This window comes from Apium graveolens, chromosome 1 (genome assembly GCF_009905375.1).
Source record: "Apium graveolens cultivar Ventura chromosome 1, ASM990537v1, whole genome shotgun sequence".
Taxonomy (NCBI): Eukaryota; Viridiplantae; Streptophyta; class Magnoliopsida; order Apiales; family Apiaceae; genus Apium; species Apium graveolens.
Window position 1 is genome coordinate 155,426,981 of NC_133647.1, and position 20,588 is coordinate 155,447,568.

The 20,588-nt window shown below is 34.6% G+C and overlaps 2 protein-coding genes across 3 annotated transcripts; both read right to left on the reverse strand.

Moving 5' to 3' along the window:
- Positions 1-296: 296 nt before the first annotated feature.
- LOC141668494 (uncharacterized) lies at positions 297-3,915 on the reverse strand. The gene is made up of 2 exons (XM_074475384.1): positions 3,617-3,915; positions 297-645 (listed from the first exon to the last, which is right to left on the reverse strand). Exons 1-2 carry the CDS (start codon positions 3,870-3,872, stop codon positions 395-397), a joined length of 507 nt encoding a protein of 168 aa, XP_074331485.1. The 5' UTR covers positions 3,873-3,915; the 3' UTR covers positions 297-394.
- Positions 3,916-5,681: 1,766 nt separating this feature from the next.
- Positions 5,682-15,053, reverse strand: LOC141668504 (uncharacterized). 2 transcript variants are annotated; one of them, XM_074475393.1, is made up of 9 exons: positions 14,546-15,053; positions 11,359-12,078; positions 10,092-10,187; positions 9,918-10,001; positions 9,133-9,367; positions 8,886-9,046; positions 6,814-7,020; positions 6,206-6,484; positions 5,682-6,125 (listed from the first exon to the last, which is right to left on the reverse strand). In XM_074475393.1, the coding sequence occupies exons 1-9, from the start codon at positions 14,897-14,899 to the stop codon at positions 6,063-6,065; spliced, it is 2,199 nt and encodes a 732-aa protein (XP_074331494.1). In that variant the 5' UTR covers positions 14,900-15,053; the 3' UTR covers positions 5,682-6,062. The 2 variants fall into 2 exon arrangements, with proteins under 2 accessions (XP_074331494.1, XP_074331503.1); XM_074475402.1 differs by lacking the exon at positions 6,814-7,020 and having other exon boundaries at positions 14,546-15,052.
- Between the last annotated feature and the right edge of the window lie 5,535 nt (positions 15,054-20,588).

Sequence of the window (20,588 nt, forward strand, 5' to 3'; positions counted from 1 at the left end):
TCAAAATACTGCTTTTACGAATTTCTAATCTTCAATATTCTTTCAAGTTTTTGTTTCATATTGAAAATGCAATTTGGTTCGTTTAAGTTATGCTTCGACACACAATGTGCCCTGGTTTATGTGCTAGTGTTTGGCATACGGTCTGAGCTGAGCAATGTGGTTAGAGTTTAGTTCACTCGCGTCTTTCTGGTTCTGTTTTGAGATATGCTGATGTTTTCATAAATTTTAGGCAACTCAATTTCATATCCATATGTGCTTTCTTGCTATCCAATATAGTTGCACTGAGATGAATCCGATTTAGATGTTTACAAAGATCAATATCTGTAAATATGCTTACATGCTTCATAACAATCAGTACTTGCAGGTCTATACAACTTGATGGTTCAAGTAAATATCAGGGTCCTAATAATAACCGCTGCAGAATAGCTGCTTTTGAAGGTTCTCTGGACAATGTGGTTGGTGGTGATCCTGGTCCATCGACAGATGGTTTTATCACTGTGATAAAAATTACATTATAGAATATTGTAAAGATTAAAAGAACTACAACCAAAGATGCTTGAAAAGATCCATCAGCAAGCCCCGGTGATGATTGCGCTGTTGAACGATCAATTTCAGCTTGCTCTCTTGTATATTTTACATCAGCAGCTGCATTAATTTACGCCAACATTCATCAAAACATACGTAGTTATATAATGTGCCTAGACAAGGTGTGTCTAGTAGAATACTTGCCTGGCACATATTTTACGTAAAACCAAATAAAGCAATGCCTATAATATGCATAGAAAAATTCTGATATAGGGTCAATATGATTGCACTAATAAGATCATACAGTATATACATGATAAACCATAAATTTATATCTCCGATTTCCTTTCAGCTGATTTGGAAACAACATCCTCTTCAGCAACAGGGATCCAGTCTACTCTCCTCTCCCTTATTACAACCAAGTCGGCTTCCTCCTCAGTCTTAACCTTATCACTTCCTAACAATGTGAGTCAAATTTGCAGGTTGGACCTAAAAAAATATACTCTAACACATATCTTCCAAACCACTTACGTGTAGAAAATTATACTCAGCCTTTGACTATATAACTTCTCCTCAATCCCTCTTTAGCTAATAAATTAGCTTCCCTGTTGAACATTCAACTTATATGAGCAATTATAAGGATCTCAAATTTTAGATATGAATTAAGAATATTTTCCAAAGTCTAATATGTGGCTGATCCCTTAGTGACACACTCGATAGCAAGAATTATAGCAGAGGTGAATATAGGGGTGACAAGGATGCTGAGAGTACTAGGTATGTTCAGTGTGTGTGTAAAACAACTTTGATAAAATGTGGCGCTGCTAAATATTATCGGTTATAGCGATCATTTATGTTGTTCCTGAAAACTGAATATCAGTTTTTAATCTAAACAGCTACAAGTGTCTATATAAAATTATAAGCTGCTCTAATTTTGTTGCAGTTTGTAGAAGCAGACCTACTTGTAGAACTTCACATGTGCCACCTTTTTAGACTGCAAATCCAAATGGGCTATGGGCTGATGCAAATTCATTGCAGAATTGTTACTTACTCGTGTATTATGTCTTGTTATTGCAGATGGACTGATGAGTTCTTATTTGTTATATGTACTTAATTTATTTGGAGACTTGCATTGGACAAGTAGTAATATATTTTTATGTCATTTATTATCCATAGACGACTCGGTAGTGACTACAGAGCTTTTTATCATTTCATAATGTGAAATGATACTATTGTCCTCTGGTAACCTGAGATATCTGATTGTTATGTTTTGCGTCATTTAACATTTAATAATCGGGCTAAATATAATAGTATTGCTTGTATTTTTTATGATGATACATTTTCGTGTCTTTGACATGAACGATTATACAACAGGTTGATTTCGCATTAATTACATTGATAATAGGTTGGATTCAGGTTGAGATTTTTTAACCAATTCCAGGTTCGGATTGACCTAGAAGTGTGACTAGATACATCAACCCCAACCCACTATCCTAAATTGCCGCTCCTAGGTTGAATTCAAAATATAATTTCCTATTTCTGGAGATGCTATGAAAAACTGTTATCCAAAAAGGGACCTTTGTACTAGCCCACACCAGAAACCCCAATATAATAATGACTGGTAAGCCAATCCTGAATTTTTATAATCTTTGGGAGGTTCCAGCGTGAGAGCTTCAGCGTAAGATTAGACTGTAGGTACAGAGAAAGGAATAAGCTTAGGCTCTCTTCTTAATCTTATAATGTTTTTACGAACAAGTCTCCCTACAATGGATCTTTTCCAAAGACTTCCTGATCATGTCCTTTTGTATTTACACCTCAAGATGTCATTAAAAATCTTCCTAACCACCAGGAACTGATTTAAGCAAATAAAATTCTTATTCTCCTCAAGCATTTCATGATCTCTATTTCCCTTAGAGGCAAACTCATAACCTTAACATTACGAAGAAGTTTCTCCTTTTTTCATCATTCCATGGTGAGTCATCTGCAAATCTTAACTTCACCTTCCCACCCTGTCTGGCCTTCCACTGGAATCAAATCTTCGAACTTCCTTTGACATTCCATCTCCCGCTCTGATTCACGTCTCCCGCCATCTAAGAAGCATGAGTGCAGGTGCGGGTTCGGCGGTGCGTAGTACGGGGATATAGAAATTCGGTAAATTCAAAATTATGGGGATTCGGGTGCGGCGGGATACAGCATACATAAAAATATTATAAATATATATTTGATGGTAAGAATGATACGATCTAGTAGCAAAACTGATAATTTTGTACATGTTGATACAAATATATGTGATATAAGCATCAAAATCGCAACAATTTATGTCAAATCATTTAATTTTGTTGTACCAATTGTGTAAAAGAAAAAATTCAGGTGGGATATTATGAGTAATTAAGTATCCTCAGGAATCCGAGTATCCGGTACGGGGGTGCGTGGAGATACAAGGATTCGTTGGCTTACCAAAGAATCCCTGCTTCCTAGCCCGCCATGAATCCTTAACCAGAAAGTCTCTCCTTGAGAATCTCTAGCCATTTAGCATTCAAAGGTAAAATGAACTTGAGTCTTTTATCCTATGCTTGATGATAATTTGGACCCCAATGTTTACACATATATAAAGCTCAATAAATTAAAATGGCCACTTGAATATGAAATATTGATTAATGGAACTATTTGATCTGTAAGAGCCACTGATGAGGCTCCTTTCACAAGCATTCTTTAACAATTAGGATTCAACCTGTTTAATTATTGTAGTTAAAGATTTCAGAGGGAATTGTTAAAATATCAGAGTTCGGAGTCTCTAGCACAGTGTCATAGTAGCTACCTAAATCTACTGCAGGTTCAAGTCTCGGCAAAATAAGAGTATATCAGGTAGGGGACAAGGGTGTGTAAACATAAATAGTAGGATGTAAAAATGTTGTTTAAAAAAGCACAGTGGAAAGAAGTATTCTTAAAAAAACAGAGACAACATGAAAATCCTTATCCACTTGGATATATTACATGCAGACACTGACAAACACAGTCTAGAGCAAAGCAAGCATTAGAAATAAAGCAAGTGACATAAATGTAAAGATTTTATGCAAAAGAAAAGAATGATAACCTCTGATTTTAGGAGGAGTAACGGGTTTATCAGAAATAGACTGAAGTTGTTGGTCAAGCTTCTTGAGTGCTTCTCGGGCCTTATCCTGATCTATTTCAAACTCTGAGTCTCTCCCACTGAGCGCAACAACTTGATATTTATAGTTCTTAAATCTATGTAACTGGTTGTTCATGTTGCTTCTATGTACTTTGTTCCCAACAAAACCAGTGGTTGCTGTGTGGAGATAAAAGTGATGAGGACAAGAGATAGAGTGCATTGTTTGAGTTCAGCACAAAACCCAACCCACCCACTTTTATGTTTTTGGACCTATTTGTTTTATTTTGGTTGAAAATTTGAAATATGACTGACCAAAGGAAAATTAAACTCAAGAGTGAGGCCAAACATTGGAAATTGGAGTTGCCGATTAATATTAATTGATTTAACAATATTTTTAACATGTAATTATTTTATATATAGAGTTTTTTATTATTTTAACTATATATAATTATCATATATTAAATATATTTAAAAGTATTGTATAATTGGAATAAATGAAATTTCAAGAGCTGACTTTTGAATTATAGATCATTTTGAGGGTAAAATTTGTGGTTTAACCGTCTAAAATAGTAATTATTTATACGTAAATTATATTAATTTTTATTTTTATTTCTATTTCTACCTTTTATTTTTTTATCACTTTTAATAGTTTTTACTAATTCTTATTTCTTACCAATTAAATCTTTTTTCATGCATTATTACTGATGTTTGGAGTTATAAGTTCATTAGTCACCGTCTAGTACGAGTGGTGACTTTTAAAACACCGATATTTATTAGTAATAATTTGTTAGGGCCGCTATTGACATAATTTTCCGAACCGATTATTATCCGATCGAATCGACCCGAATGATTACTATCAAACCCAGCTTTATGATTTAATTACAGATTCGATTTTTATTTTAAAAACCTATTAAATTTGGTTCGGGTTTAATTTTAGACTAAACAAACCAAAATTCAACCAGGATAGCCGAAATACAATTCAAACCAAACAAAACCCTACCGGACCCAATATTAACTTATGTCGTTACGTATTTACATAATACATTTATATAATTAAAAAATAATTATATGTTAATTCAGTTTAACCTAGTAACTCAAGTAACTAAATATGAATAGTACGAATTGATTAATTATTATCAAACTTTATGCTAGGCATCACCAATTTATTACTTAAAATTATGATCCTTTTTGTCCATAACATAGAATATATATTAGTTCACCTTTTATATTTTGTACTTGAAAGGATCAAGCTGACTTTTATATATTAAAAAAATTGGTGATTTTATCTTGACTCCTGAATTTTGTTAACGGAAAGTAATTATTAACATTCCTTGTATAAACCATTCAGAGAATGCAAATCCAACATGTATATTTGGCCCAAATTATTTAACTGGGTATTCTGTGTTGGGCCGAAATTCTTAAACCGGGTATTCTTTTCTAAATTGTTACAAGTAATTTTTATCGATATAAAAGAACCAAAACAACAAGAAACCAATAATAATTGGTCGGACAATTGGATGATTAGTTGAATAGCTATCCCTCTCCCTGACCTCTGATCAAGAGATATTCATTGTACCCTTCCATGTATACTCAAGAACAATGCATTGGAATATATGCAACTACCCAACATTAGTAATGATGCAAGGTAAACGGGATAACCATGCAAGTCCATGCAAATCAAATAATATTGACTGGCACGAGTGTCTAAATACCTAAAACAAAAATAGGTCGATGGGTTTAGAAGCTGTTAGTCGACTAAAATTACTATTCCAATGAACCTGCCTTGCAGTATTAAAATTCAAGAGAGCTCATGTCCAGCAAGAGTTACTATAAGTAATATTGAAAACAATACAATTCCAACAAATAAACAAAGCAGTTATATGGTCAAGCAAAGGTGGAAGTTCCAAAAACGTTCCAACAATTTCCATAATGAAACTTCTTTGGAGAGACAACTAAAGGGAAACAGAAAAGATAATGTAACAAATCTAGTACCTCGCAAGTCACAAGTTGAATGTAAGTAACAGCTATATAGAATTAAAGGAAGCAAAGTTCAGACTTCCATCCAGAAACTGGAAATTGATCAAAAATATGTTTCTAAAGTTCCGTTTTCAATCCAGGCCCGAAAGAAGATGAAGGTAAAACCAAGAAAGACAATTGAGGCCATGAAACTTTTTCAAAAATATTATATTTGTACGGAAGGAGGATAAAACTAAATGAAAAATCAGATTACACTGACTATTACAATCGTACAGAAATACATCTGAGCCCTATGATCATGAACATTGACATGATAAATCCCTAATGTAAGCATACCATGTTGTACTCCTAAAGGCAACGATGATCTCAGACAATTTTCCATTATGAGTTACCGCTCCATATTGGCAATTGAGTTCCGCATGGGAAAAATAAATCATACCACAACCACACCATCATCAAAAGTCATGGACTGCCCTAATGCTGTTCGTACACGAAGCTGAGAGCACAAATACATAGATATCAGATAGTGCATATTAAACAGGCAATGAAGAAACGTCACAATTATGATATATTGACCTTAACATCCAAGCAGGGATCAGTGACCATAGTCTTTAATTGTTGAACAACACCAGCATTTCTTAATCTTACAACCCGACGAAATGCACCAGGACTACTGGGAGAGGTGAGATTTACCAAAGCCCAAACAGCAGCTATGCGTAATTGGCTGTCATTATTTTGCAAGAACTTGATCACAATCGACATGGCATCAGGTTCTGCTTGCATTAGTAGTTGGCGAATAACTGCTTCCTTGTGAAACTCGTTCCCTGAAGCCACGTTGCTAAGGACATACATTCCCTATATAAAAGTTTCCACATAATTCACGATTTATCAGAATTGATAGCAATACTGAAAGCCTGAGGCCCACTGCATAAATGTGAAGATGTGCACTAATAATGTACAGTGTACTGACAAGACAAAAGATGGGTCAAGGCCCAATATAACCATATTTTAATAGGCATATCCCAAAATACCCATAGGCGTCACAGTTGGCCCTAAAAACCCATTAGTCACGCTACTGTGGAAGGCGTAACAATCAGATACACTAGTGGGGGTTGTGTGTCAAGATGACAAGTTTTTTTCCAATCACATGTCGAAGTAAACATAACTTCCGATGGAGTATCCACCTTGACATGCGCGACAGATAATAACGTGATACGCAGATACGCATTACATGCCCAAACAGCAGCTATGCGTAATTGGCTGTCATTATTTTGCAAGAACTTGATCACGATCGACATGGCATCAGGTTCTGCTTGCATTAGTAGTTGGCGAATAACTGCTTCTTTGTGAAACTCGTTCCCTGAAGCCACGTTGCTAAGGACATACATTCCCTATATAAAAGTTTCCACATAATTCACGATTTATCAGAATTGATAGCAATACTGAAAGCCTGAGGCCCACTGCATAAATGTGAAGATGTGCACTAACGTTTCACGAGGACATGTACACTACCGCTACAGAAGACGAAGGCCTAAGTGTATGTCTCTTTTTTGGCTTTTGTGATGATTGTCTTTCCAGATACTTGGTCGGTTTGCCCGACTAAAGTGAAGAAAGGGAAGGGTAGACAATAGAGTAATCTAGTATTAGTCTTTGACTATTTGTGTAAAAGACACTAGACGGTATAACACCAACATCGATAATTGCTTTTCTCTCTGTACAGATATAATCTGATGCTTTTCTCTGGAGAGAAGATTAATTGCGTGTGGAGGTACTTTTGAGTACAGGAGAGAGAAGCACGGTTTTCAAAGTCTGCAGTATTTTAGACACACTTCTGTGTCTAGCATATGGGGTGGGTAATTTGGGCCAAGAACCTGCTCAGGGACGGAGCCAGAAACCGGTGGTTGGGGAGGCGAAATTTTTATCGGACTAACTAATATTTATTTTTAATTTATTATATATTAAATAAATTAATAAATATTATTTTTAACAACTTTAATGTACATAATCTACTTGAATTCGTGTATCTAAATTCATAAATATTGTAAACATCATTAATTTTAGTACTAAATTCATAAAATTTATATATTTTTGAGGGGGCGAAAATTAAAAATAATTTTTTTTACTACTAAAAATATAAATATGTAATTTTTTTCATAAATTTTAATACTAATTTCACGATTATACCGGAGCTTGGGGTGGCGGCCGCACCCGCCGGCCACCCCCTGCCTCCGTCCCTGAACCTGCCAATCAGTATATCGGGCCATGGGTTGGAGAAATATAGGTATTATGGTCAATTTCTTACAGAAGATTTGGCTTAGTCAACCTCCTACCCCTACCACAATTCCGGAAAATGGAAATCAGATTCCTACTTGCATATAAGCAACCAGTTTAGATATGTGATCATACCTAATTCTATGATTGTTCATATTTTCATAGCAGCACTTCCATCAAATGTTTGTGCGACCATGTAAAAAAAATCACGATTCAAATTCTAAAGATATAAAACTACGTGTCCTTACATAGGAGGAGAACCTAAAACTTAACCAATAAATATCATCGTGAAAACAAGGAAATCACTTCAATAAATATCTACATAATGCTAATCCACTAAATTAAGCAAATATTAATATTTTCTTAATTTTACAAATATACATACTACCATAGCTGCCATAAACGAAAAATTCTATTAGTTATTCAACTACCATAATCTAGGATATTCCAAATAATCTACTTACATAATTTCATAGTAAATTACATTCAACTGTATCCCTAAACAAAAACATAAAATTAAGAAAATTTATACTTGATTCCTTCCCCCACATCAGAAAATGATTGAAAAACAAGTATCGCACCAACTCTTGAGGATATAAACAGGGACCACTAATAGATATTTACTATTCCAACGAAATTTCCAAATAATTGTCAGTGATTAATAGCATAATTAATGTATGCCTATAGTTTATTTAAGCCTGCACAAAATTCAAGGTAACACTTGTAAATATACTAATCATCCTCACGGCAAGACGGTCATCAGTGTCACCTTGAAACATATATTTCTTACTAATTATCATGTCATTCCAATTTAACAACACTCTTAAGTTATGGCTCCATAAACTAAAGATTAGTAACAGCTGAGCAACCCCAATTCATATTCTACTAAATTTGCATGCTAACCCAACTTGACCAATAATATCCTCCAGCTGTACATATGTAACTAAGTGGTGCCAATAGGTATGTTCATGAATTAGTTTTCTACCTGAACAAGAACTTCAGTGCTAGAAGAACTCAGCAGTCGCCTTCCAACAGCATGGAGCAAGAGACTGTCCTCGAGAAAGATAAACTCAATAGAATCTGGAAGTCCATCAACAAGATTCCGAACAAAGCCCAGTGCTTGCTCCTGGACAGAAGTTTTGGGATCTGGATGCACAGAAAGTTGTGCATTAGCATATATAAAGCGTCATAATATTTATAAGCTATTAACATAAGATCGCTATTAAAATTACCACATATAAGGCTACTTAATGTGGATGCTGTTAGCTCAGATAAGATCCCTTCTTTGCAAGTCTTGTCCACACAAAACAGTAAGTTTCTCAAAGCCAACACAGCATTTACCCTAATAGTTGAGTCCATGGATTTTGATAGCTGAACAAGCTGCTTTACACCGCCACATCTTATGAAAAGTGGCTTGTGCACAGCAAAATTGACCATTATGTTGCTGATAGCACCAAGGGCTGCTACCTGAAAAAACAGAAAACATAACACTATACATTAATTCTTTAAAGTCAAATACTGCAGGATTGCACTATCAACATGAGGCATCCATCTTGCCTTTTCTTTTTCCAATTTATAAAAATGAATACTTCGATAAAACGGCAAAATTGTTTGTGTTAAAATGAGCGATCAAATAGAACTTAAGTAGTAATTCCATATTCACCCATTTGAATGTAGTTTTTTACTTCCAGTGTAATAATTCTAATGTGGATGTATCCTTGTGATTATTCATTATATAAAAGATAAAATGTTAAATAAAGCTTTTGCTTCAGAAGGAAGGATGACCGTTAAGTTTTCTGCCTAATAATACATATCTATGTAACTGGACTTTGCTAGAAGTGTCGAACTTGGATAAGTCCAAGTATCGTAGTACGAAGTATTTTGAAATCTCTGGCATGTTTGTGGTCTAAAATTGAATTCTATTATGTCCATACCAATGTCTAACATGGGTACTGGAGGTGAAATAAAGCGTCCAGGTAACACCCATTAAATTTTATCAGGGAAAAACAAGACATACCTGCACAGAAGTAGAAGTATCGCACAAGAGCTGAATGAGAGGCATAATGATGGTTTCAGTCATAAAATGACCCGCACTTAGATGCTGAAATGACAGGATGTTAGCCAAGATTATCAGAGATTGAGAGGCTAATATCCTACATAAAAATGGAACGTTTAGCAATTTTTAACATACCTGGACTGAGCGTGAGAGACTCTTTAAACAAAGGCATGCTGCAACACGTATTTCAGATCTTTCATGATTTAAGGCATCGATCATCAAGTTGAACGCCTGCACTTTAAGCATTCATTGCTACTAAGTAAACATATTTGTATTAGCATATCAGGACTGTTTACAACTATTCTGGTCCAACAATAAAACTATCTATAACTGATTCTGGTCCAACAATAAAACTGGTCATTTAGCTTATCTACTTTGTTTATTCAGAAGTGTGCAATGACCAATTTCATTTTTAAAACGATATAGGATAATACCAAAACTATGATGCATATACATGCATACACATCCGCTAAATTTTCTATAAAGGTTGACATTTTTTTTTGCATTTTGTTGCACAGTCAGGTTACCCTTTCTTAACCTTTGCAGTAAATGATGAAAATCACAATTTTTGCTGTAAAGTAAACCAGAGGGAAATTGTGTTTCGCATATCACTGGCTTATCAATGTACCGATGACGGAGATTTCTCACAAAACTTTAGTAAGGACTCTGAAGAGATTACCTTTCTGGTCTGTTTTCTAAGCAGCACTAGAAGAAAGGAATCAAGAAGGTATAAGATATAGAATGTGTCATTTTGTTATAAAAAAAACATAAATTTTCTTCGCCTAGCAACGGTGATATACTTAAAGCTGCCGAGAGTTTTTTATTGAAATAGACTTCTATATTCAACGAAAAAATATATACTTGAAGCAGTAGAGTTCCTCGCATTGCTTTAACTGACAAAAAAAATAAAGGAGAAGAAAAATCAATAATTTGCACGTGACAGGAGTTCTAGAGGCGGAAATCCAATCCCTGGTTAAGCTGACTCAAGACTACCTATAGGGACAAGCAAATCTGGAGAGTCGCGGTAACTTGTTGGATACAACTTACAAGAAACAACTAATCTAGGAATCTAATAAGACTACAGAGCTAGGGTTTATATAATATGTAATCTAGTATCCTATCCATCCACTGATTTATCTGACACTGGAATCTGTTGGATGACGAACCCAAATGGTAAAACTTATTACATAGCTATTTTCCCTGATATATATATATATGGGGGGTCAAATGGAAGTTGCTAAGCTTTCCTGTATGTTAAATTTTAGTTGTCCCCATATCATGCCATTAAGATAGATGTCAAAATCAAAATATTAAGCTAAAAGAATTTACAACTGAGACGAGGAAAACTACTGGCAAAAAAATCATTAAAAGCCAAATTGATCATTTTGCTGAGACAACAAACCTTATGCGTAAAGATCTTTGATCTGCAGCACTCCAGTTTTGAGCTTAGACCAGCCAGAGCCACCAGTATACCTTGATAACGTCGGATCTGTAATAAACAATTCTGCAACTGGTCACATAGTTTATCAACAACATTTGCCTCGAATGCTAATTTCTGCAGATCCTCCGATTCTGAAATAAAACTTGACAAAGCAAAGCCAGCTTCATCCCCAACTTCACCAGGATCATCCATAAGCTCAAGCAAAATTGTTATCAATTTCATTTTGATTCCTGCACCTTGAAGACAGGTAGGAGACGAACTATTTACTACAATCAAACACATGCAAGCAAGCAACCTTGTCCGAGGATACCTATCTTTTGTTAACTCAGTCACAGCACTCAAAGCTCTACCACTTTCAGGACCAACAAACTTCGAGATGACCGCTGGATTATCTTTAATTAGTGAGGCTAACGACTCTAAACTAGCATCTCTCTGGCTTAGAGAACCTCTAAGAAGAGAGACCAGTTTCTTGAGGACTCCAGCATCACTGAGAGCACTCTGCTCCAGCTTTGTCCGGCAGGACTGCGTAATGATACTAGCACCAAGTCCAGTAACATTCTCATTCGTTCTATTCAGCAATGATAAAATGAACTCAATGTTTTTCGTATGAACAAAATCATACTTCGGGGCCAATTTGGATTGATAAATCATTCTCAAGGCACGAGCAGCGGCATCAACAACCTACAGTAAAAACAGAACCACCATACTGAAATATGGAATAGAAGACATTATAATACTTGAAAGAAGCATCATTCATCAAAATACAAATGAGTCGCCCCAAAGATGCCTTACGGTATGTAATAGAGCTTGGTCTTTAATAGAAGACATACAATTTGTGGTACAAACTATTAAAGGACAGTGAGTACAAACATGCCCTTATCTTGCATGAATAATGTGAAAGGTACGGGCAGTCTAGCCTCTAATAAACTTATCATAATGAGCTGATACAGGAATTCCAAATTACTACATGATAATTGTTCTTCCCTTGACCTAAAAATGAAAACCTGTAATTGTATAACATTGGTAGATACGTCATACGCTGCAGATTCAAAACGAAATTTGGAGCATGTCAAAATATCCATTGAAAGATATTGTGTGCGCAGAATCTTACAAACAAACTACAAATGCGAAACCAGGTAACGTCAATGACAACTATATTAAGATCTAACAATCCAAATTGGTATCTAAATTAAATTTTTAATTTTAGTCTTTCACAACTTTAATTTGCGAAAACTGAGGACCAGAGAACATAATATTTCACTCGTGTTGACGCTATAGGAATGTGAGGGGAAAAATAAATGTCAATAAATAAAGATACATGTCCAAATCTGTTTAAGACGGCACTCCCGCCGTCATGTGTATATGACAAACCTTGGGACTTAATGTTGAAAAAACAACTAGCCACTTGCATAAAGTCTATTGTAAAGTTATATTACCTCTTGTTTGGTGTAAGATCTGAACAGGCTAAAAATCAAAAAGAATCTTACATCTCAAAATAATTACCATTAAGAAGGGAAAATACGCCAAGAAGACTTTTTAGAATTAATAAATACTAAACACATATCATAATTAATATACCATTAAGAAGGGAAAATACGCCAAGAAGACTTTTTAGAATTAATAAATATTAAAGACATATCATAATTAATATATCCTCATTTTACCAATCCTTAATCATTCAAGCCCTTTCAGACTTATCTTGCAGGTGCCTATTTCTTCAAGACACGTGTCTTGATTCTCCTTTTCCTAGAACACTAGCACCTCTTGTCAGTCAACCGTTATCTATTTAAACCTAATTCATTGTGCTCCCCATAATGAGTATTAAATTAAGGCAACTAAGCACTCCGATAAGCTCGAACCGCCATAATCTACTATTCTGAATTCCATCACTGGTTCCAGCGCAACAGATACATTTACCAGCCCTAATCCTCCATTTCAATGCATATTCGCGATTAATTAAAACTTCAGTCCAACATGTTCGCATCAAAATTAAAAATTTAAACTAATTCAATCACCTCACGACAAGAGCTAATAAATAAAAATTTCCAATTCAATTATTTATTTACCTTGTCATTACTTGTTCCGTCAAAAACAAATATATATATATATATATCCACCAAAAGTATTCATTACATTTCCCAAAATCGAAACATTAAAACACAAAGTCTGAGCTAAAAAACACAAAAACCATTTCAAATTATCATGTCACCTTATCATCACTTGTTCCACCAAAAACAACATATATCTACCAAAAGGATTCGATAAATATTCCCAAAATCGAAACCTTACAAAACAACGTACAGCTAAAAACACAAAAAACCATATGAAATCATCAGTTTACTTTATCACCGCTTGTTAAGCCAAAATATATATACATATATATAATCTAACAGTATTCAACACATATTCCCAAAATTGGGACCTTACAAAAACAAAGTTCGAGCTCATAAAAGAACACAAGAACCGTATCAAATTATCCTTTTACCTAATTACCACGCACAAGCACACATATCTCCCCTATTTATCACAAATTAACCACATTTCTAAATTCACCCAACATTTCAACATAACCTCAAAATTAACAATTTTAACCTAATTCAATTATTTCTTTACGTTATCATCACTTGTACCGTCAAACACACACACACACACATATATCTTATATCCGCCAAAATTATTCAATACATTTCCCAAAATCGAAACCTTGCAGCACAAAGTCTAAGCTAAAAAACACACAAACATATCAAATTATCATTTCACCTTTTCATCACTTGTTCCACACCCAAAAGTATTCAATCTTTATTCCCAAAATCGAAACCTTACAAAACAAAGTCCGACTAAAACCACAAAAACCATATCAAAACATCATTTACCTTATCATCACTTGTTAAGCCAAAAACATATATCCGCCAAATTAATTCAACACATATTCCCAAAACCGAAACCTTACAACACAAAAACCATATCAATTTAACCTGTTACCTAATCATCACGGAACAGATACACATATCTCCCCTACTTATCCACAAAATTCACCACATTTCTAAATTCACGAACATTTCAACACAACATCAAAATCAACAATTTAACCTAATTCACAACACAACTAACAAACACAACAATAATTCAACGAAAAAACTCAATTCACCTTCTCGTTACGATGCGAAATGAGAAGCATCAAATGCTGAAACGCCCCGGCCTCAAGCACCGCCTTAACACCAGCATCCACACCACACGCGAAGCTTCCGAGAACAGCACACGACTGGACCAAAACAGTGTTAACATCGCCGGAGACATCAAAGGCGGCGGAGCAGAGAATCTCGACGACGAACGGAACAGCGCCGAGCTTAATATAGGTCAATTTTTTGGTGCGATTGCCGATAATTTGATTCTTAAGTTCTCTTAAAGCTTTGATTCTGGCTTCGCCGGCGGATCTCAGGCGAGAAATTAGATGCTCCGGACGGTTGTGAGACCACGAGGAAGGTATGGCTGATGACGGCATGACGGTGGTGAGATAATTGTCATGTGCGTGTACTTTCAAGGTGTGTTTGTGTGTGAGAGAGATTGTGGGTGAGGGAGAGATATTGAGGGGTTATTATAGGGATACAATTATTTCTGTGTGTAGTGTGTGTAGTGTTTGGAATGTCAAATGAAAAGATTGTTATGTACGTGGATTATAGTCTCTACAGTCCATGGTAAATGGCTCATAAATCGGTTTATTTATAATATATGTAGCTTGATTTATTTATTTCTGTTGATTTATATTTCTTGTAAATAAATAGGAATAAAACAAATCCCTGCAATCAAATTTTAAATAAGATATCTAGAATGAGATATATGTCAATTTTTATTTTTTATTGTATCAATATATATATTAGGAACCTTTACTCGAGCTATACGCATACTAGTCAAAAAAATATTTAATTTTGCTATTTTTTACGATTACCACTAAATAAATTGTTTTACCATTTATTTTTATGAATATTTATTTTACAGTGAAAATCATGATGTCGAGTTTATAAAAAAGTCTCTCAAATAATATCATCACAAATAGTTGCGGTATGATGTTAGTTAAATTTTTTTTGCAAATATATAGGAGAAAAATAAATGTTTACTCTTCTATATGTTCAATTGCAACATTAATTTTTAATCACATATAATATTATACATGATAATTTTGTGTATATCTTTAGACTTGTTTAAGAGTTATAATGAGTCTGATAAAGTAATTGTTTCAATTTAATTTCATTCATAGCATAGAATCCTATGTGTATTAAACAAAAATATAATAAGTTAACATTTAGAGATCAAAATGAAGCATTCTATAGCATTGGTTGGAAATTGAGGATTGAGCCTCAGTTGAAAGTATATTTAGTATCAAATATTACAATTATGCATTTGAGCAATCCATAGAATACTTACACTCACAACAAACATGTTGTAATCCTACATGTTAGCAATATGTTGTGTACTTGATGATAACTTGAACAAAACACTTAGTAGATTTTGGTTAAGTGAAATTGTAGCTTTCAACGGATGATCATTTTTCAACATCCGTTGAAAGAGCAGCTTATGTACAATAAGACTAGTAGCACATCTTTGCATACTTGGATAGCTTAGTGAACTAAATGTTATAGATTGTTCAAGTCATGTTAACTACTAGATTGATATACAAGATAGTATGGTTAATTGTAAATATTAGATGTTTTGTAATCTTGTGTAAATGAAGTAGAGTTAACTTCCAAAAAGACAGTCTCCACGGATGATTTTCAAAGCTTCAATGGATGATCAACCTGAGTTTCAACGGATGATCAGACAAAGTTCGCACGTATGATCAATCTAAGTTCCAACAGATGTTCAAATTCAAAAGAGTAGTTGATAGTGACTTGACAGTCACATGCGTTGGTTGTATGCAAATGGAATGTGGCAGCCCGTTTGAAGGATTTAGAGAACAAAGAAGCATTTACATTTTCATGCTAAACAGATGATATTCAAATATGCTGGAAAGAGAAGTGTAGCAGCATGAAGTTAGAATAGATACAGTTTATCTTATTATCTTGTCCTTTTATCATGTAACTTGGTACTATATAAACCAAGTGTAGCAAGTTGAATAGTATCCAAGTTAGTAAGCAAAAACTAGAGAAATAGATAAAGCAAAATCTATAAAGAATTTCTCTGTAGTTTTTTTTGTTGTTCAACTTTTAAGCAGCTGTTTACTATTTGTATCACAGAGTTCTCTACTTAATATATATCTCTGGTGGAAAAGTTCAATCCACTAGAAATTTTTTAAATACTTGTATTTAATTGCTTTGTGATTTAATTTCTGTTTTATCCTTATTCCGCACCATTGCAAATCAAACACAGTTATTTATTGGTAGAATAATCATTCTTAAAATCCAAAAAGAAGCCAGAATTACATTCAACCCCCCTTCTATAATTCTTGTTTAGATTATTTTGGAATAAGAATTGGTATCAGAGCAAGCTCTTGAAGAACTAAGAGTTTAAAGATCACAATAACTAACAAGATGAACAATAAAGATGTTGGAGTAAAGATTCCATTTCTGGACAAAGACAATTATCACCATTGGAAGGTGAAGATGCACTTGCATCTCCTATCTCAAGATGAAGCATATGTGGACTGCATTGAGAAATGTCCACATGTCCCTATGAGAGCTGCTACAGGAAATGAACCATTTGTCCCAAAACCTAGAGCAAAATGGTCTGATCTTGATATTGAACAAGTTTATAAGGACAAAAAGGCCATGACCATCTTGTTTAATGGTGTTGATGGTGACATATTTGACAACATCATAAACTGCAAAACTGCTAAGGATGTCTGGGATACAATTCAAGTTATATGTGATGGAACTGAACAGGTAAGGGAAAACAAAATGCAACTCTTGATTCAGCAATATGAGCATTTCCACAGTGAAGAAAGTGAGTCACTCACTGACATTTTCAGTAGATTTTAAAAATTACTGAATGCTCTAAAATTGCATGGAAGGATATATCAAACAAAAGATTCAAACCTCAAATTCCTTAGATCGCTGCCAAAGAAATGGAAGCCTATGACAGTCTCATTGTGAAATTCTCAAGATTACAAGGAATTCACCTTGGATAGACTGTATGAGATTCTAAAGACTTATGAGCTTGAAATAGTGCAAGATAAGAAGATGGAGAAAGGAAGAAAGAAGGGAGGATCCATTGCATTGGTTGCTGAGCAAGAAAAGGAGAAGGAGATAAAGGTTGAAGCTGTTGAATCTGCACCAAACCATAGAGTTTGTGAAGGCAAGGGAAAAGGGCTAGTAGCTGAACATGAAGACAATCTTAGTCAAGATGACATGGGTTACATAGATGAGCATCTTGCTTTTCTATCTAGGAGATTTGCCAAGCTCAAATTCAAGAAGAATTTTGGAGCAGCTAAGTCAAACAGAAACATGGTTGATAAGTCTAAATTCAAGTATTTCAAGTGTGGCTTAGCAAGTCATTTTGCTAATGAATGCAGAAAGCCTGATTCTGGCAAAAAGAAGTTTGAGCCTGTTGATTATAAACAGAAATACTTTGAGTTGCTCAAGCAAAAGGAAAGGGCTTTCATTACACTGGAAAATGACTAGGCTGCAGATGGACTAGAAGAGGACGATGATACAAGTTAAGTCAATCTAGCACTTATGGCCAAATCAGATGAAACAGAAGTCAGTTCATCCAGTAATCAGGTAATCACCACTAATCTAGCACATTTATCTAAAGCTGAGTGTAATGATGGCATAAATGACATGTCTACTGAATTATACCATCTCGAGTTACACTCAAGTCTCTCACTAAAGAAAACACTATTCTTAAAGAGAACAATCTGTTTTTAAGTGAAAGAAACATTGTGTTAGAAACTCAATTTGTTAAGTTTGAAAAACTGAAAATAGAATGCAAGATTGCTAAAGATGAATTAACTGAATCCCTTAAGAAAGAGGAGATTTTAAGAAAATAGCTTGAACGAGAACAGGAAGTAATTAAGACATGGAAATTATCTAGAGATGTTCATGCTCAAATTACTAAAGTTCAAGATATATAATCTTTCTATGATGCAGCCTGGAAAAAGAACAAGGAGAAGCTTAATTCCAATCTGGTTGGAGGACTTTCAACGGATGTGGATTCAACGGATGATGAAAATATTCTGTCGAATAATCAAAAGAATTATCCGTCGAAATACAATGAGCCACATCCGTTGAGTGCAAGTAAACCAGTTAGCAAAGCTAAGCTAGCTAAATTGAATGATAAATATGGATCAGTTTCTAAGAACTTTGTTCAAAGAAAAATAAGTTAAGTGAAACAAAACAAGAAAGTCAATGCAGGGCATCTGTCCATTAAGCAATTAAATGACAGATTAGAGAAAATTGAAGTGAGAATAGAGTCTAAAAGGAAAAACAATATAAATGGGAAAGTATGAATTAACAAACATAACAACTACACACCTGATAAATATGCACCAAGAAAAATCTGTATTAAGTGTGGTAGTGTTAATCATTTGTCTGTTATTTGCAAACTTGCTATGCCTGCTCCAATGTCTGCACCTCCTTCATTTTCCAGCATAACTACAATGCCTGTTAATGTTATGCCTGCACATAATTTGAATGCACAGTTTGCTAATATGCCATTTCCATAAAATCCTTACTCTGCTGCATTTAGTATGCCACAAATACCATTTATCATGCCTTATTGGAATAACATGTTTGAACAAAATATGCCTTTTCATGTTAATCAGCATGTACATGATAATTCTGTAATGATGAATGGTTTTAAGGGTTCTATTCAATTGACTAAGGATGAATCTGAAATGCCTAAGTCAAATAAAGACAAACCTAAGAAACCTAAGAAAAAGGCTAACAAAACAGGACCCAAGGAAACTTGGGTACCAAAATCAACTTGATTTGATTTTGTTGTGTGCAGGGAAACAGAAGAATCTTTGGTATTTGGATAGTGGGTGCTCAAAGCACATGACTGGAGATTCTACCCTGCTCACAGAGTTCAAGGAGAGAGCTGGCCCATGTATCACTTTTGGAGATGACAGCAAGGGTTATACTGTGGGATATGGATTGATTTCAAAGGATAATGTCATCATTGAAGAGGTTGCCCTAGTGGATGGACTCAAACACAATTTGTTGAGTATCAACCAGCTTTGTGACAAGGGAAACTCAGTAACATTTAATCCTGAAGCATGTGTTGTGACCAACAAGAGAAGCAACAAAGTGGTTCTCACTGGAGTGAGAAAAGAGAATGTGTATCTAGATGATTTCGACTCATCAAATGCAGAATCTGTCACTTGTCTATTTAGCAAGGCAAGTCAAGATGAAAGCTGGATATGGTACAAGAAGCTGTTCCACCTTAACTTCAAGACTATGAATGAGCTAGTCAAGAAAGATTTGGTAAGAGGTATTGCTCAAGTGGAATTCTCAAATGATGGACTGTGTGATGCATGTCATAAAGGAAAGCAGATCAAAGCATCATTCAGAAAGAAGCTTGATTCAACAATCGAAGAACCTCTACAATTGCTGCACATGGACTTATTTGGACCAGTAAACATAATGTCAATCTCAGAGAAAAGGTATTGTCTAGTAATTATGGATGATTTCTCAAAGTTCTCTTGGACATATTTTCTCAAGTCCAAAGATGAAGCTAGTGAAATCATCATCAAACACATAAGACAAGTCAACAATCGTCTTGATTTAAAAGTAAGAAGAATCAAGAGTGACAATGGAACTGAGTTCCAGAACTCTGTGATGAGATCATTTTGTGAAGAGAATGGGATCATGCATGAATTCTCAGCTACAAGAACCCCTCAACAAAATGGTGTTGTGGAAAGGAAAAACAGATCTCTTATTGAAGCTACAAGGACAATGTTAGAAAAATCAAAGTTACCAACATATTTTTGGGCTGAAGCTGTAAATACTGCATGCTACACTCAGAATATTTCTTTGGTTAATCAAGAAAAATGCATGGCACCCTACCAATTATTCAAGAATAGGAAGCCAACACTGAACTTTCTTCATGTCATTGGCTGTAAATGTTATATCTTAAGGAATCAAACTGATCAGCATGGGAAGTTTGATGCCAAAGCAGATGAAGGCATTTTTGTTAGATATGCTGTTGCAAAAGCATATAGAGTCTACAATATAAGAACCAACATTGTTATGGAATCT

What these genes read in the sequence shown, in the direction of transcription:
- LOC141668504 (XM_074475393.1), bottom strand. Translation starts at nt 14,899, where the DNA reads ATGCCGTCATCAGCCATACCTTCCTCGTGGTCTCACAACCGTCCGGAG. An exon ending in GTCTCTCACGCTCAGTCCAG is followed by an intron (nt 10,002 to 10,091) that starts GTATGTTAAAAA and finishes CTGTCATTTCAG; the next exon opens with CATCTAAGTGCGGGTCATTT. An exon ending in ATACTTCTACTTCTGTGCAG is followed by an intron (nt 9,368 to 9,917) that starts GTATGTCTTGTT and finishes CTGTTTTTTCAG; the next exon opens with GTAGCAGCCCTTGGTGCTAT.
- LOC141668494 (XM_074475384.1), bottom strand. Translation starts at nt 3,872, where the DNA reads ATGCACTCTATCTCTTGTCCTCATCACTTTTATCTCCACACAGCAACC. An exon ending in TACTCCTCCTAAAATCAGAG is followed by an intron (nt 646 to 3,616) that starts GTTATCATTCTT and finishes AAATTAATGCAG; the next exon opens with CTGCTGATGTAAAATATACA.